Raw genomic sequence first — 16,508 nt, 5'->3', positions numbered from 1 at the left:
CAAGATTGTGAGTTCCCTGCGGGCAAGAGCTTTCTGAGCCGTCTCTGTACGCCTCAGGCCTAGCAGGCTGCCTGGCGCTTAGGAAGCGCCCCATTAATAAAGTTTGACATCTGGGCGGCCAGTGGGAGGGCCCTTGACAGGCTGAGAAAAGCTGCCGCTGCGGTAATTATTTCCCTCTGTGCCGAGGACCAAACTTTCCTCTTCTTTCAGGTTGCCACTTCACCCCTCTTCCCAGCTGGCATCACCATTAACCCTCCTGCAGTCCCATTACCCACCCCTGGTGTCACCACAAAACTGAGGAAATGACATGGTGATCAGGGCTCCCAGCTACCGTGGCTGGGTCTGAAACACGCTTTCTTGAAGCTCTGGGTTGAACACAGTTGCAATGTTTAATCTTCCAAATGAGGAAAAGGGATTTCTAATGTTCTAATAAGCTAAATGGAAATGACTAATTAACCTAATTACATTGGAGTGGGTAGCAAAGTACAACTGTGCTAAATTGGCATTCAGAGAGGTAGCCAAGGGGCCTTTTCAAAGGCTAACAATGCCCGGTACCACAGATGAGATTCTTTAATGAAGAAGAGGACATGCTGACTGACCAAAAGTGATCAGCAAGGTAATGGCATTGTATGTCTTGCTTCTAAGATCCCTTGGTACTCTGAACTTATTTACAAAACAGAAATAGAGTCACAGATATAGAAAACAAACTTACGGTTACCAGGGGGAATGGGGGGGAGGGATAAATAGGGAGATTGGGATTGACAGATACACACCACTCTATATAAAATAGATAACTGATAAGGACCTACTGTATAGCACAGGGAACTCTTCTCAATACTCTGTAGTGACCTATATGGAAAAAGAATCTAAAAATGAGTGGATACATGTATATGTATAACTGGTTCGTTTTGCTGTGCAGCAGAAACTAACATAATATTGTAAATCAACTACACTACGATGAAAATTTTTAAGTAAAAAAAAAAAGTAAGAGTAATAAAGTAATAAAAGCAGGATATGATCACAAAGATTTCATTCATCACCTGCTTATTAGATCTTCTGGGGAAACAGGGCAATCAATCTTCCTCATCAGACAGCGTGTTTTTAAAAATTTGTTTCATCATGTCCTGTTCAATTATACTTCCTTTGTTTCTTTAGGCTAAAAGCCAACTGAACACTTAAAAAGAGCGTTCGTCAGAGGGCGCACGCTGCATTGTGTTTCACCTGCCCACGTCCTGCACTGGGCTGGAGATGGATGGGGCTGGACATGGCTGCTCTGGTAACAAAACTCAGAGAGAAAGATAAAGCTTCACTCATTTTTAGAAACCTTTGAACAGCCAGATGAGCTTAGATCGCAAAACAAAACCAAAAAGCAAAGCAAAGCAAAGGGTGATGGAACCAAATTGCACCAAGTCGCTTTCGGAGTTGAGCTACGGAAAATGAAAGCAGTGAAGAGTGCTTTTGAATCACTTATTCTTTATGACTTTCGCTGCAGATGGCTTTGTGGGATAACAGAGAGAAAGGCAACTGGACTGAGCCTAACTTGGCAACTCACCATTCCTCAAAGGTTTTCCTTCGATGGACAAATTCTATCAGGCACAGCCCATGTCAACCACAGCATATATACACCTTATAGCTGGGTAATTAATAATCATAACTGTGATAAGGTGAATTGTATGCATATCTTCAAAGATATGTTGAAGAACTAGCCTCCTAGATTTCTGAATGTGACCTTATTTGGGAATAAATAGGCTCTTTGCAGGTGTGATCCTGTTAAGATGAGGTCAGGAGGGTGGGCTCTGATCCATTGTGACTGATGCTCTTATAAGAAAAGAAGAGACGCAAAGACACAGAGGGAAGACGGCCATGTAGGGACCGTGGAGACTGAGGCAGAGATCTGAGTGATCCTGCCACAAACCAGGAGTGCCTGGGGCTTCCAGAAGCTGGAAAAGGCAAGAAAGGGTCTTCTCCCTGAGGCTCTGGAGGGAGCATGACCTGCCAACACCTTAATTTCAGACTTCTAGCCTCCAGAACTCTGGCAGAATAAATGCTGTGTTTTTAAGCCACCCAGCCTGTGGCACTTTGTTATGGCCATTGTAGGAAACAAATACAACAGCCATAACCCCAACCATAATCGGTTTCCATTTACTGAACATTTATGTGTCTGGCATAACAGATAAGGAAACAGAGATAACCTGTCAGAGGCCACACACACTCAACCTTGAACCTGAACCCAGGAATGTCTGACTCCAGAGCCTGGGTTAACTGGTCCATCTCCATCATTGCTCCAGTTCTGCAAATGGGCTCATTTAGAACTGCTTCCCAGAATTTATTTTCCATACGAGCATCAGACTCTGAGCCATTATTCTCAAGCTCCGGGGCCATACTTCCCAGCAGGTAGCCATTGGTCACATGTGAGTATTGAGCAAATGAAATGTGGCCAGGATGACTGAAGAACAGGATTTTTATTTGCATTTTATTTATTTATGTTTTTAAAAAAATTTAACACATTTATTCTTTTTTTGGTATAGTTGATTTTTTCCCTTCATATTATTTATTTAGTTATTTGTTTACTTTTTTACAAATTTTAACACATTTATTCTTTATTTGTTAATTTTAATTATTTTTAAATTTAAGTTTAGAAGCTGGAAATGGCTTTAGTAATTGGAGAACTTTGAAGTATGTTTGAAACAACTTGGGTATATGAATCAAATGTTTTAACTCTAAATTTTATAAAATCTAAATTCAAATCAAGTATTTCTGATGAAGATTTAGCATCTGAATTGATATGTGTTATAAGTGCAAAAAATACACACCAGAATTTAGACTTTTACAAAAATATAAAATATCTCACTTATAACTTTTGTGACAGTTACATATTAAAATGATAATATTTTTGCTGTATTGGGTTAAGGAAAATATATTATTAAAATTACTTTCGTCAATTTCATTTTACAGTTTTTGCATTTTTAATGTGGCTACTAGAAAAATTTAAATGACACATGTGATGTGCAATATATTTCTTTTGGACAGTGCTACTCTAGATTGCATCTATTCATTCATATCTTACCTTATGTAGCCTGGACAGTGCTACTCTAGATTGCATCTATTCATTCATATCTTATCTTATGTAGCCTGGACAGTGCTACTCTAGATTGCATCTATTCATTCATATCTTACCTTATGTAGCCTAGAAAAGCTGATGGTTTTCCACACATATGCTCTGCACTTATTATAATTATTCTTAGGCATTTTATAACTTTGTGATTTTTGGTTGCTGTTGTGAATGGAGTTCCCCTTTGTTTCTTTCCCAACATATTATTCTCCTTCTCATTTGCCAGACTGGGTTCAGAATGACAAATGGAGCTAATATATAAAAAAATCACACCTCTATTATTTAGATCAGGGATCAGAAAACTGTGGCCTGCAGGGACAATCTGGCCCACCATCTGTGTTTGTAAATAAAGTTTTATTGGAACTCAGCCATTTCCATTTGCTTACCTATGGTGTGTGACTTTGGCAGAGTTGAATAGTTGTGACAGAGTGTGGCCCTCAAAGCCTAGATATTTGCTATGTGACCCTGTGCAGAAAAAGTTTGATGACTCTTGATTTAGACATAGCCCTAAGGATGATTAAAAGAAGAGCTACAGACTCTGAAAAAAAGTTAGAAAAACATTTTGGGCAATGGCAGCATTTCCCAAGATGACTCCTTTGAAGAGGGCAGCACGTACATTAATGATTAAGTGCTGGGGTTTTGTTATAAAGTAAATCAACTTGGATGGATCTCAAGGGAGTTACGCTGAGTGATCAAGCCAGTCCCCAAGGGTTACACACTGTATAATTCCATTTATATAACATCCTTGAAACGACAAAATTATACAAGTGGAGTACAGATTAGCGGTTGCCAGGCATTAGGAATTGGGGGAGGGAGGAGGTTGTTGTTCCTATAACAGGGTGACGTACACACCAGACGGAGTTTTCTGGGTCTTGACTGGGGTGGTGATTACATGATAAAGGTGTGTGATAAAACACACACACACACGTGCATGAAAAACAGGTGTAATCAGAATAGAGTGGTGGATTGTATCAATGTCAGCTTCCTGGGTGTGATACTGTGCTACAGGAAAGCTAGATGTGACCGCTGTGGGGAACGGGGTGCAAAGGTTCTCTGTTATTTATTATAATTGCACGTGCATCGTTGTCTCAAAAGTCTTAGAGAGAGAGACACACAATCATATCAGACTCAGACCTCCTTGTGCTACAGGACATGCAGGAAAGCCAGCAGGTCATATCAGACTCAGACCTCCTTGTGCTACAGGACATGCAGGAAAGCCAGCAGACATGGAAGCTTATAAATAGGATTCACTCTGTGCAGGTGCCACCTTCACACGGCAACAGCACCTGCCGCGGGGCTCCTGCAGGTGCGGACTGGACCTCCTCCCACTGGGAGAGTGCGTCTAGATTCTGGGGCTGGTGGTCACCCGGTCCACGCTTACTGCTCAGCCCTGTGAATGCAGGCGTGGTCCCTACTGAAAGGAGCTCGTAGCTTGGGATCTTTTTGATGTTCGTAGAATCCCAATGAAACTAAGCTAGATGACATGGAAGGAAGATGGACTTTGCCATCAGACAGACCAGAACTCGATTCCTGGATCTGCTATTTATAAGATGAATGACCTCACTTTTCTTACATGTTAAGTGGGAAAAAGTAATACCTACTGCCCAGGTGAACATGAGAATAAAATAAGATAGTGAATTTTTAAGGTGCGCTACAAATGTGAGCTATTATTAACCACTAAGAACCCCAGGCTGGAACGCGTTCCTTGCTTTGAGGCTGTCAGGACCCATGGGGAGATGGACGGCTGGCAGAGGCCTGGCACCTGTCCACTCCACGGAAATGCTTGCACAGCATCTCCACCCCAGCCCTGGCCTCACAGAGGAGCCCGCATTCCGGCCCTGAACGCTGGCAGGTGGAAGGCAGCTCCGCTGAGTCAGAAACACTCACAGGGTCCTTCTGTTCCCTAACCTCCTGGAGGCAAAGCCCACGCACAAGCACACGCACCTGCTCCTGCTCTGCAAAGCCTTCCCCGTAGGCCTGGGAAGGGGGAGTGCTGCCATGGGGTGCAGACAAAGGGACGGACGCACCAATGTTTAACACAGCTCACGGTGAGCCCCCAAACACACCCCTGCTGGCTTCCTGGGGACAAGTGTCAGGAAAACACTCCAGGAGAGGAGAACGTGACTTTCTCCCTAGGGGCTGGTACTGACCTTGATGCCACCCCAGGCCTGATGGGAGAGGAACTCCACGGGACTGGTGACGTCTGTCCGCACTGGAGATCGAAGCAGGAAGTCCAACTCTGCTGCACTGACTTCCTGGTTCAGGAGGAGAATCTGCAATGTGGGAGGACAGTGCTGTAGTTCTTTAGCTGGCGGCAGTCACGGGTCCCAGAGATCTCCGGGGTTGTCACTCAGTGTAACTAGTGCCACTTCTAACGCTAGAGCCCGCCCGTCAATTTGGGTTGTTGAAAGAGGATGAAGTGGGAGAAAGTGTATATCTGTGCAAATCACCTCTGGGTGCAACTGACTTCACCCCAAATATCAGCATGAGTTAAATGCACACAGTGAATAACTGTATCTTGTCAAGCAAGGACTTCACGGATCCACCATAAATGCCATGAAGTACCTGCCTACGATCTCACAGAGAAGATGACACATGCAAATGACATGATTTGAGGAGGCTGTCAAAGTAACGGATGAACACATGCAAAATAGAAGTGCACATGTGAATCAACACTGCTAATGGTGTTCCAGAACGGGGGGGTGGCCAGCAAGCAGGGGCGGGGGATGAATTTGGCTCAACTTTCTCTAAGTGGTCCTGAATTGGGTTTTAGAGATGCTAAGCGATGGGAAGATTTGGGCAAGATTTCCGTGGGGCGGGGGCAGTGGAAAGTGCAGAGGCTTGGGGGGGAATCAGTGCGGTGCGTTAGGCAGGTGGTGCAAAGCACTCGGCTGGGTTAGAACTAAAAATTCACGCTGAGAGGCGCTCAGGAAATTGTTCGGCCCCTTTCAGATGGCATTCTCCGCTGAAAACTTACAGATGGGAATACTCACAAAGAAAAAATAATTTGGTTAGTTTGAGGAAAAGTCTTTTAAGGAGAAAACAGGCTAGAAATAGCAGGTGAGGTGAAGAAGCCCTTGTAAAACGAGGTTGAAATATTTATGAGGGGAGTGGAGTGAGAGCTGGGGGTGGAAGCTCCTTAGGGTTTGGGGTAAATGAGTGGCAGGAGGGAAATGTGTCTGTGCTGGGGCTCAAGTTCCTTCTGTGATGGCCAAGCTGTCATCTGGGCTGGAAAGGGGAACACAGAGGGTGAGAGGGATAAGTCACACTAACATTCCCCCGTGAATTTAGGCTTCGGAACGTGCAAACAGAGTCAGCGCAGGAGTGATTATGGAATATCTGACTTTTAGAATTGGAAGAGACCTACAGGATAATCTGGTCTGTGCTTCTAATTTATATATGAAAAAAAAATCCCAATCGTAAATGACTAGATAGATGCAAGGGAATAAATTTCCATGGTTTTCTGATGTTGAGAATAAGCAGAAGGCAAGGGTTTCTTATTAACACTGGAAGCCCTGATGCTCTCAAGCCCTTGAGAACCAGCGTTCTTAAGGAGTTTTCTAAGGCCAAGGCTGCTATGGCTATAGAAGGACATTTGCAATTTCTTATTCTGGGGGAAGGTTTGGACATTAAACTTGCAACCTTAAAGGTAAATAAATAATTAGGGATACTCTAACAAAGTTCTTACTGCATCTCAAAAAGTATCTAGTTATTAGTAGGGCCATTCAGTTTCATCCTCAGTGCTAGTTGGGATTGATTGGTAGTGGCTGCTGGAGGGCTCTGTTGAGGAGGATCTTAGATCATCCAGGATCACCAAGGAAAAGTAAAATGGTTGATTAAGTACGTCTGCCATGAGTGGGACAATGGTGGGGGCAGCATGTGTGCACCATATTGGACCTTCTTATCTGATGCCTCTGCTTAGAGCGCAAAAGTCTTCACAGACAATGGAAACTGATGTTAAGAGAAGAAAGTTTCTTTACACCTGCTGGTTGGGCATATACAGTGACCTGTTTTCTGGAAATTTCTTCAATCCACTTTTACCTGAAAGGTGAGCTGGGAAAGGTAGGTCAGCTTATCACGCTCAAAGAGCCCACGGGTGGTGTACTGGTACATAGAGAAGGTGATGCTGTCTATTAGATTGGCCACCCGCTCCTTGAGGCTCTCATTGGGAGCAGCCTTCTCCACAGCCTTCTGGAAGACGATGTTGAAGGCCTGGGGACAGAAGGTAGGACACTGGTAATTTACACAGCTCTGTGTACATAGCTAGTAGTACTACCTGTGATGAGTATTACGATTTGCCAGAAATGTTTTCCCAGCATAATCTGCCAAGAAGGTACAGTGGCAACAAGAAAACTCTTGTCTTAGTTTGCTAAGCTCGTCTTAATTGGCTTATATAAATTATTACGTTGTCACAAAGTGGGCAAAGCTGTGGGGCATATAGAGAAGAGCCGACAGTTTTGGTCAGTGAAAAATAAATGTCCAGTGACCAAAATAATTAAATTAAATCCAATAAGTTTTGTTGGAAAGTAAACACAGTCAATGATAACCAGTTAGGATGGACGATTCTATCCTCTAGATCAGCCGTCCCCAACATTTTTGGCACCAGTTTCGTGGAAGACAGATTTTCCCCAGATGGGGGGTGGGGGGGTGGGGGGGTGGTTCAGGCGGTAATGTGAGCGACGGGGAGTGGCAGATGAAGCTTTGCTTGCTCGCCTGCCGTTCACCTCCTGCTGTGCGGCCTGGTTCCTAACAGGCCGCAGACCAGGGGGTTGGGGATCCCTGCATCTAGATTATAAAATTCCCGATGGTACATTCAATATCATGTACAACTTTGCTGTCTAGAAGAGACCCTTGTACATAATAGGCACGCAGAATATTTTCAATTAATTACTTTTCCTTTTGGTAATGATCAGAACATCAGGTGTTCCTTGTTTTTCTTTCTAGTAATTCTGCATCGTTTGGTGAGTCCACTTACATGTGCTTTTTTCTTATGGACCCTTGCTGCAATGGTGGGAGCAGAGCCTGCTTTGGTTACATCTTCTGAACTATACATTATGGGTATAATATGAAATAAAAATCATATGAATCAATTTTCCATTGTTTTAAACTTAGATACAGACGATTTATAAAAAATTAATATTAGGAATGCTGCATTTTGAATGTGATATGAATAGAATGAATCATTAAAGAAAATAAAAATTAAGATATAATTGGGTCTTTTCAATTTTTGGCTCTGCAGATTTCCAGTCTTCTTGGTGTTTTTTGTTTGTTTTGTTTTGTTTGTTTTGAACACATATTTTCATGTGCCTCATCTAATCTCCTTTTGTCAGAAAGAGTCACTGAGGTAGATTTCAACTACTCTCAGAACTATGGAAGTGATCCCGTAGTTATTAGGCTTATCATGCTAACTTTTATACTGTTTTAAAATCTTTTATAATTCTTTCATATGGGGCTTTGACCTGAATATAATGCCAAGTATTGGATTTCGTTTATAAACATAAGATATTACAAACACAGTTCACTTAATCTGCAGAGACTCTGAGTTGAGGGAAGGGGATTGGGACAGGATGGAATGCCCTCTCCAATTGAATGAGTTCTAGGTAGTGGAGGCCCTCACCTCATCCCCACACCCTGGCCTCCATATGGCAGCTGAGCTTCACAGAATGAGGTGTGTGCTCTGAATGTGTGTGTGTGTGTGTGTGTGTGTCCTCTCTGTTTGTTGGGTTAAACCAGAGAAGTTGTTCAGAAATGCTCCACCACCCCCTAAGACCTCTTCAATTGTGGTCTTTTGGTGAATGCCTTAGGGGAGAAAGATATACTTTCAGAGATGTACTTAAAATTTATAGGTCTTTATTTTTTCATGAGTAAGATAAGCTTAGTCAGCACTTACAATTTGCTAACGTCTTTGGTTTTAGAAATATCTCAGCAACCATAAAGCAGTAGCTTTGAGGATATTAGGGTAATAAGGAACGTAATTTAAAGGTGGACTATTATCATGGCCTGCTTTGGTTTTAACTGATAAAAATGACATGCACATTTGATCATTCCAATTAGATTTTAAGCTCTTTGGGGCAGGGGTCACTTCTCATGTTTCTTGGTATCCTCTTCCACACTTTCAGTAAGCACAGTTCCTGCTGTAATATATGTACTACTTAGTGAGTGAGGCCAAGACCTGCTGTGGTCTCTCCTGCTGTTCTAGCCAAATAACCTATGAGTCATGAAAGACCCAATTAAAGAGACGAGGACTGTAAGGCAATGTAGCTGCTCTCCTGGATTTGATCTTAAATAGCTGCCACAGCTAATGAAACACAGATAAACCCTCATGGAGAGCTGCACTGGCTGTATTACACTGCTGAATTATGACTGTTCAGAAAATTCCAGGTATAAGCCACCTTGAGAGAAAACTGGTACATCGGGTGGATCCTGCTGAGGTCATTCATGATGAAGTAGAGCAGAGAGGCCCGGGCAGCTGCCGGCCGATAGTGTTCCCGGGCCTCGTTGATTTTCACCTCCGTCACCTTGGCCTCCTGCACCTGTCAGAAAAATCAATAGTGGTCCGTTGTTCAAACCAACCAGGGCTACCTGAGAATCAGCGTGGCCTCTCTGTGTAAGCACATTGTGTCTGTGTGTGCGGTGGGTGGACCGGGATGGGGGGAGCAGCTAGAGGGTAGAAGGCTGCCATGGTTTTCCTTAACTGAGCTTGAGTGAGGAAGAGATGACACACTCCTAGTCCTTCACAAGGTGAAAGTGTCAGCCCCTCCAGTGGGGACATGTGGGAGATACACACACACACACACACACACACACACACACACACACACACAACTTGAAAAATAAGCCAGAATTCTAGGCAATGGAATCCAGTAAAAGCAGCATACTCTAATTTTCTGTTTTCTTAATTTTTATGAGTTAATATGTAAATTCACAAAGAAGATCTCTTTCAATGGAGGTCTATTTTCAGAAAATTTATCAGAGGTAAAAATGAGAAAAGAGACCTAAGCATCAGACAGGGATTCTGTAAGAACATGCTATTAAATACAACCTCAGTATGACCTGTCATGCTCCAACATAGAGTGAAACTACTGATAATTCATGAGAGCCCTGCAGGAAAAAACAATGAGCACTACTGAAGATGAGCTCTCAATAAACAATTACAAACTTCAGGAGGAAGTGTTACCAAAGGGGACAATTAGAAGACCCTCTACCTACCCCCCCGCAAAAAAAAATCCCAGAAAGATTAGCATCCCAAGAGCTGAAGATGACTGAACTACCTACCATTAGCTAATTGTGTTTAAAAGCAGTAGAGATAAAAGAAAGCATAAAATCAGGACATTATAAAAAAGAGAACAGACATTGTCTGAAAAAGAACTAACTAGAACTTCTAAAAACAAGAATACAGTTATTAAAATGGAAAACTCAGTGACTGGTTAAATAATGGACTTGAGTTGAAAGAGAATAAGCAAACTAAAAGATAAATTCTGAGGAAATTGTTACACAAGCAGCTCAGAGAGAAATTAAGATGGAAAATATGTAAAAGAGGTTGAGACTTGGCAGATAAAATGAAAAGATTTAAAATACATCTAAAAAAAAAAGAAAAAGAAATACGTTTAACAGAAATGAGTACAGAATAGAGAGAGGCAATATTTGAGCTATAGTAGTTAAGAACTTTCCAAAATTGATTAAAGACCATAGATTTTACTTTGAAGAAGCAGTCAATGTCAAAGACAGCTTACTATCCACAGACTGCTGAAGAAGTAATTTTATTTGTTTCAATCAGAAGAAAACTGAATCCAAAAGGAATAAATGAGATGCAAGAATTCCTTAAATATGCAGTCAATCTAAATAACAAAGCCTACTGGGGACTTCCCTCGTGGTCCAGGGTTAAGACTCCATGCTTCCACTACAGGGGGCACAGGTTGGATCCCTGGTCAGGGAACTAAGATCCCACATGCCGTGTGGTGCGGCCCAAAAACAAATATTATAAAAAAATAACAAAGACTATAAAAAACATGATCAGTTTGGAAGTAGTAGATAAAAGCAAGGTGGAACTAAAGTGTTATAAAACAGTAGCAGAAGATGGAAAAAATGACCAAGTATTCTAACATCCTAATATTGTTTTGGAAGAGGCTAGATATAGTGCTTAATTTTAGACTTTGTTAAGTCAATACATATATTGTTAAGTCACCTATAAAATGAAATATATTTCTCATATATAAATGAAACAAGGTTAATTAATAAAATAGAGTAAATAACTTTAAAATCAGCAAAGGATTAAAGAGGACGATAAAGAAAATTCAAGAAAGGAGAAAAAATAAACAAAAAGCATGGTTAAAAGAAAGTACAAATTGAGATAGTAGAAAGAAATCCAACTATATCAGTAATGTTAGTAAATGTAAATTGGTCAAATTCAGTAGTTAAAAGACAAAGATTCTCAGGATGGAGTGGAATGGAATAAAAATCACATACTTGCTCAGATTGTGTTACCACAGATTCATACTGTCCATGCTCACCTGGGTCCTTAATGCTGTGCATTAATCTATGTCCTTAGTCAACTTTCATTCTCGTCTCCTACAACAACTATTGTAAACCTTCACTCCTTTCCCCAAGCACCCTACGTCACCACCATCCCCTCATTCTAAGCAGATGACCATGACTATGACTCATGCTTTCACAGATGTATTGTATAGGGACCATCAGGAAGGAGTTTCCTTAATTCTGCCTTCCCTCCCACTCCCTTAATTTTCTGACCCCCCTGACCCCATTGCTCACATTGACTTATGGACCATTTGTAGATTCATGTTTGCCCCCTCTCCCCCATTATATTGGAATTAACTCTCCATATTTCTAAAGATAAGCTCTTCATCAGTGACCTGAATTACATTTCCCCTGATTTCTTATGTACCCCATTGTACTAATCACTACTTCTCATTTCTGTACATTCAACTCCTCTTCTCAATGGCTCCTTTTCCTTTACAATCCATGCATCCTCCAATGTCCAGCTAGGATCTTAGTAAGCTCAGTCTCTGCCATCTTGGAGAAAAATCCTCCAAGGATGCTATGCCCTCCTTAAGTTACAATCCTTTCTCTTTCTACCATTTTATAGTCTGGCTTCTTTAAAGAGTTGTCTATACTCACTTCCCCTTTCTCAACTCCCATTTACTCTCATTCTAAGGCAGTCTGGCTTCTGCTTCTGCTACTTCATGGAAATCATTCTCCTCAAGATTATTGATAACTCCTTTTTGCAGAATTCAGTGGATACATCTCAGCTGTATCTTATTTGCATTCTCAGCATCATTTGACACCATTGACATCCCTTCCTGAAATGCTTTCTTTCATAATGCCTTATCTACCTGCTTTTCCTCCCACCTCCGCTCTATTCCATGCTTTCCATCTTCTGTACTTGTCCTGAAATGCATTAATATACTTCAGTGCTCTACTCCCAGTCTTATCACTGCACACACACCTTCCAGGTGACTTCATCCACTCCTAAAGTTTCAACAATCAACTACTTGCTAAAAAGTCTCAGCACTCTATCACCAGCCAAGATCATATATCCCCAAACCCACGGGATGTTCCCATGTGCATGGCCCAGAGGCATTTCAAACTCAACATGACATAAACTAAAATCATCATTTCTTCTCACCCCCAAATCCACTTATGCTCTCTTCTCTCAGGTGTTGGCACCAATATCTATCTAGATGTTTATTCCTGGAACTGAGACATTTCCTCGACAATACTTTTATCCATATATAATCATATCCAATCAGTTAACAACTTTTCCAATTCTATCTCCTTGAAGTTGCCCATAGCTCTTGAATTTGCCCACTTCTTTGTACCATCACTGCCAGCCCTACTTCAGAATGCCATCACTTCTAAAGCCTGGGATTCTTGGCCTCCTTGTGGTACCCCCACCTTCTGCCATGGAATTTGGAATATAACAGCTTTCAACCAAGTATTCATTGGATGAATGAATGAGAAAAAGAAGACAAAAAGAAAAGAAACAATAAAAGAATAAAAGGCTGCATACAAAAAGCCTGGCACACAGCAGGTGCTCAATAATTGTTCATTGACTTTAAAGAAAAGGATAAAGAAAGAGAGGAGGAGGTAGGGAGAAGAGACCAACATGGTCAATTCCATCTCTGACCTTCTCCCTCTGTGTGAGTTGGGCTCTGTTCCCCCATCTCTCCTGCCCAGGGCAGTGGAACTGCTACCGTAATTGTTTTACAAACTTTGCATGCCCCTCTCTAGAGACATGGAGGCCGTAGAGAACCAGCAGTAAAACCTGGTGGTCACACAGCGACTGAGGAGACAAGGCGAAGCTGGACCTTCCTCCTTTCAGTCTCTCATTCCAGCCTTAGTTGTCTGTTATCTCAGAGTGAGTAGGACCTGGTTTGTCTGCCCTGCCCATCATTACTTTTCATTTTTCCTAACTTGTCCCTACCTCGAACAAAGTCTTATTCCTCATATTTGGAGAAATCCCAATAAACTGACAATAAAGGTATTCCTTCAAAGGTGCATCATTCCTGGACACTGTTACAGACATGCTTATCCTGCTCAGAACCAGTAACTTAATTCCTCTTCTGGTCCAAGAGCAGGACTGAGAATGTGAAAGGGGCCCTGTAGGGTCAGCAGTCTGCTGGGGAAGGGCAGACATTTATTCCCGCAAGGGGGAATAAAAGTCTCCCGAACGTTGTGAAACAAAGGAAGGAAGCTATATGCTAAGTAGTTTCGCAGGATGATTCACCGTTTTTTTTTTTTTTGAGAGCTGAGTTTCCCTGGACGTCGTTGAAGTTTTCCCATTAAAATCAGACTTGCGAGCTTTTGGCAGGCTGTGAGTTTTCTCGGGGTGCAATCAGGCCTGAACCAGCCAACTTGTACAACAGTGTGATTCCTTAGCTTCAGGGCAATTCCATGGGCTCACTGAGGTAGTCAGTTTGAGCGACTGTTTCCTGCACAGAACACGAGGCCCTGCGCAGATGTAAGTACTCGTCAAACGTTTGTGGAGTACAGCTGTCAAGAGCATTTCCCAGGAGATGGGGGCACTCCATAACGCAGGATGTGAGGTAGTCATTTCAGGAATCCTGCCTAGCTTGACTTTCTAGGAGACACTCAGGAAGATGGAAGAGCCACCTGTTACTCTTTTTTTTCCCCTAAAAGTCGGACTCAGGGAGCAGGAGGAGGGCCTCTGTCCGCCAGCCTAGGCTGCCAGGTCTTACCTTTTTCTCAACTTCCGCAGCAGTCTGCTTGGTGATCTCAAGGCTCTCCAACAAGGCCGTTTCTCCCAGGAAGTTCCCAGAGGCCGAGGAAAGGCGAGAAAGCAGGCTGTCTTCTAATGTTTTGAGGGTGATTTTGAAGCCATTCTGTTGCTTCGTGAGATCTGACTGCAAATATCACATAAGGGAGAGTCAGGTGTAGAAGCCCAGAGCATCCTGTTCTCGGGGTAGGTCTGAATAGATAAAAGGTTATGGGCCAGAATCCCTTCCCTTAGCAAACTGGAAGCAGGATAGCAGAGTGCTTGGGACCACAAGCAGACAAAATCAGCAGGTGACCTGAACCCCAACTGTACCAGTTACTAGTCATGTGACCTTGGGCTGAGTTACCTCTTAACACGTCATAACCTCAGCTGGGTTAACCCCGGCCCTACTCGTAGGAGTGCTGTACAAGGCTTAGCACAATGCTGGGACACGGTCTAGTCACTAAATGGAAGTTATTTCTGGGAATAGTTAGAGGGTGGGGTCAAGTTTTACTTCTCCGGAAGGTCCTGTCTATCACCACTTTGCTGGCCCCCAAGGGAAGAGCTCTCCTATAGATGACCTTAAAAAAAAAAACCAACTAGAAATGGTTTTATACAGTTTTGACAAGATGATCGCAGGAGCCCTCCTTAAGGCTGGAGTGGGGCCTTGGTATCCAGGCAGATCTTACCTCCTCTCCCTTTCTGACTGTTAGGTTCTACGTCCTAAAGCACTGGGCACTCTCTTACTGTGGGTGGGTGCACATGTAACCTCAGGCAGCTGCACTTTCTCTGCTCTTGTACCGCCTGGGATTATTGCCTTTGGATCCATGGAAAGAACACTTCTTGTTGGAGGCCGCAGCCACAGTCACCCTGGCCTATTTTCTGTTTCTTAAAAACACATGCCTCCATCTTGCTTTATAACCAGAATTCACTCTTCTCTCTGCTGCGGGTGCCACCTCCTCACAGAATCCTTTTCTGACCTTTCAAATTTAAATTAGCCCCCTGGCACTCTAATATCTCCCTGTTTTTAAAATCTAATCGTGTCTAAGGAGAGGGGAAAAGGATACTATTTGCTATGGACAAAAGTGTGCCTCCCCCACAAGTTCATATGTTGAAGCCCTAACTCTCCCCTCCCCCATGTGACTGTATTGGAGGTGGAGGTAATTAAGGCTAAATGAGGTCATGAGGATGGGGTCCTCATGGTGGGATTAGTGCCCTTCTAAGCGGAGACATCAGAGAGCTTGCTCTCTCTGCACACACAAGGAAGAGGTCTATGAGTACATGGTGAGACACTGGCCACCTACCAGGCAGGAAGAGAGGTCTCACCAGAAACTGGACCCCTAACTCAGACTTCCAGCTTCCAGACTGTGAGAAAATAAACGTCTGCTGCTCAAGCCACATAGTCTACGGTATTTTGTGATGGCAGCCCAAGCTGATTAAGACGCTACCCTAAAGTGGCTGAATCCGTTTCTACTGCCCTCGCAGGACTGAACCCCACTTAGTTCTGGACACAGACGCGGAGCACATGTGGTGAGAGGCCCAAACATGTTCCTGTACAGCCTGTGCCAGTCCTGCTCTTGGACAGGAGTGGGGGTTCTCCAGCTGCCTCCTGTCTCCTGTTCTTCAGCCTGCTCTATCCTGTTTCCCAGTAGGGTGTTCCAGGTGGCTGGATGGTGCTGGCGCTCCTCCGAGCTCTAGTGAAACCACGCTGCTCAGCTTCTGGAGGAACAGTCCCACCTATCCCAGAGCAGGGCACACGGCAAGGTCTGGTGGCAGGGCATCTCCTTCCTCCCTTCCTTGCTGGGTACCTGACGCACCTTCAGCTTCTCCAGGTCTGGCCTCTCCATGCTGACCACAGCGGCCAGCAGCTGGTCCTCCAGGCCGTCCCTGGTCACGGTGAAGTTGATCAGGGTGGCCTGAGCCTGCAGCTCGGGCTGGTAGTGAGGATTGGCCAGCTTGGTGTGAAGGATGAGCCGGAACTTGGGATTGTACTCACACTCTTTGTCTTCGATTTTAATGAACCTGGAACACAAGGGCTCATGTGAAGGTGGAGTGCCTTCCTGTGAGCTTTGGTCAGGGACAGAATCCTAGACGGGTTTTTTTTGCAAAATCGCAGCAAACAATATTGCCATACTCAGATGACTCCTCCCGAGCATGTTTAGG

The 16,508-nt window shown here is 43.4% G+C and overlaps 1 protein-coding gene across 1 annotated transcript in view; it reads right to left on the bottom strand.

The window, feature by feature from the left end:
- Positions 1 to 16,508, bottom strand: part of DNAH9 (dynein axonemal heavy chain 9) — a 300,462-nt gene that overhangs the window by 43,559 nt on the left and 240,395 nt on the right. The window contains 5 exon segments of the mRNA XM_065896659.1: positions 5,263 to 5,385; positions 7,154 to 7,324; positions 9,505 to 9,645; positions 14,329 to 14,493; positions 16,163 to 16,432. Of these exon segments, the coding sequence (XP_065752731.1) occupies positions 5,263 to 5,385; positions 7,154 to 7,324; positions 9,505 to 9,645; positions 14,329 to 14,493; positions 16,163 to 16,432 (870 nt within the window).

This window comes from Phocoena phocoena, chromosome 19, assembly GCF_963924675.1.
Source record: "Phocoena phocoena chromosome 19, mPhoPho1.1, whole genome shotgun sequence".
Classification (NCBI taxonomy): Eukaryota; Metazoa; Chordata; class Mammalia; order Artiodactyla; family Phocoenidae; genus Phocoena; species Phocoena phocoena.
Note: the sequence above shows the minus strand (reverse complement) of the source record. Positions and strands in the feature narration are given on the sequence as shown.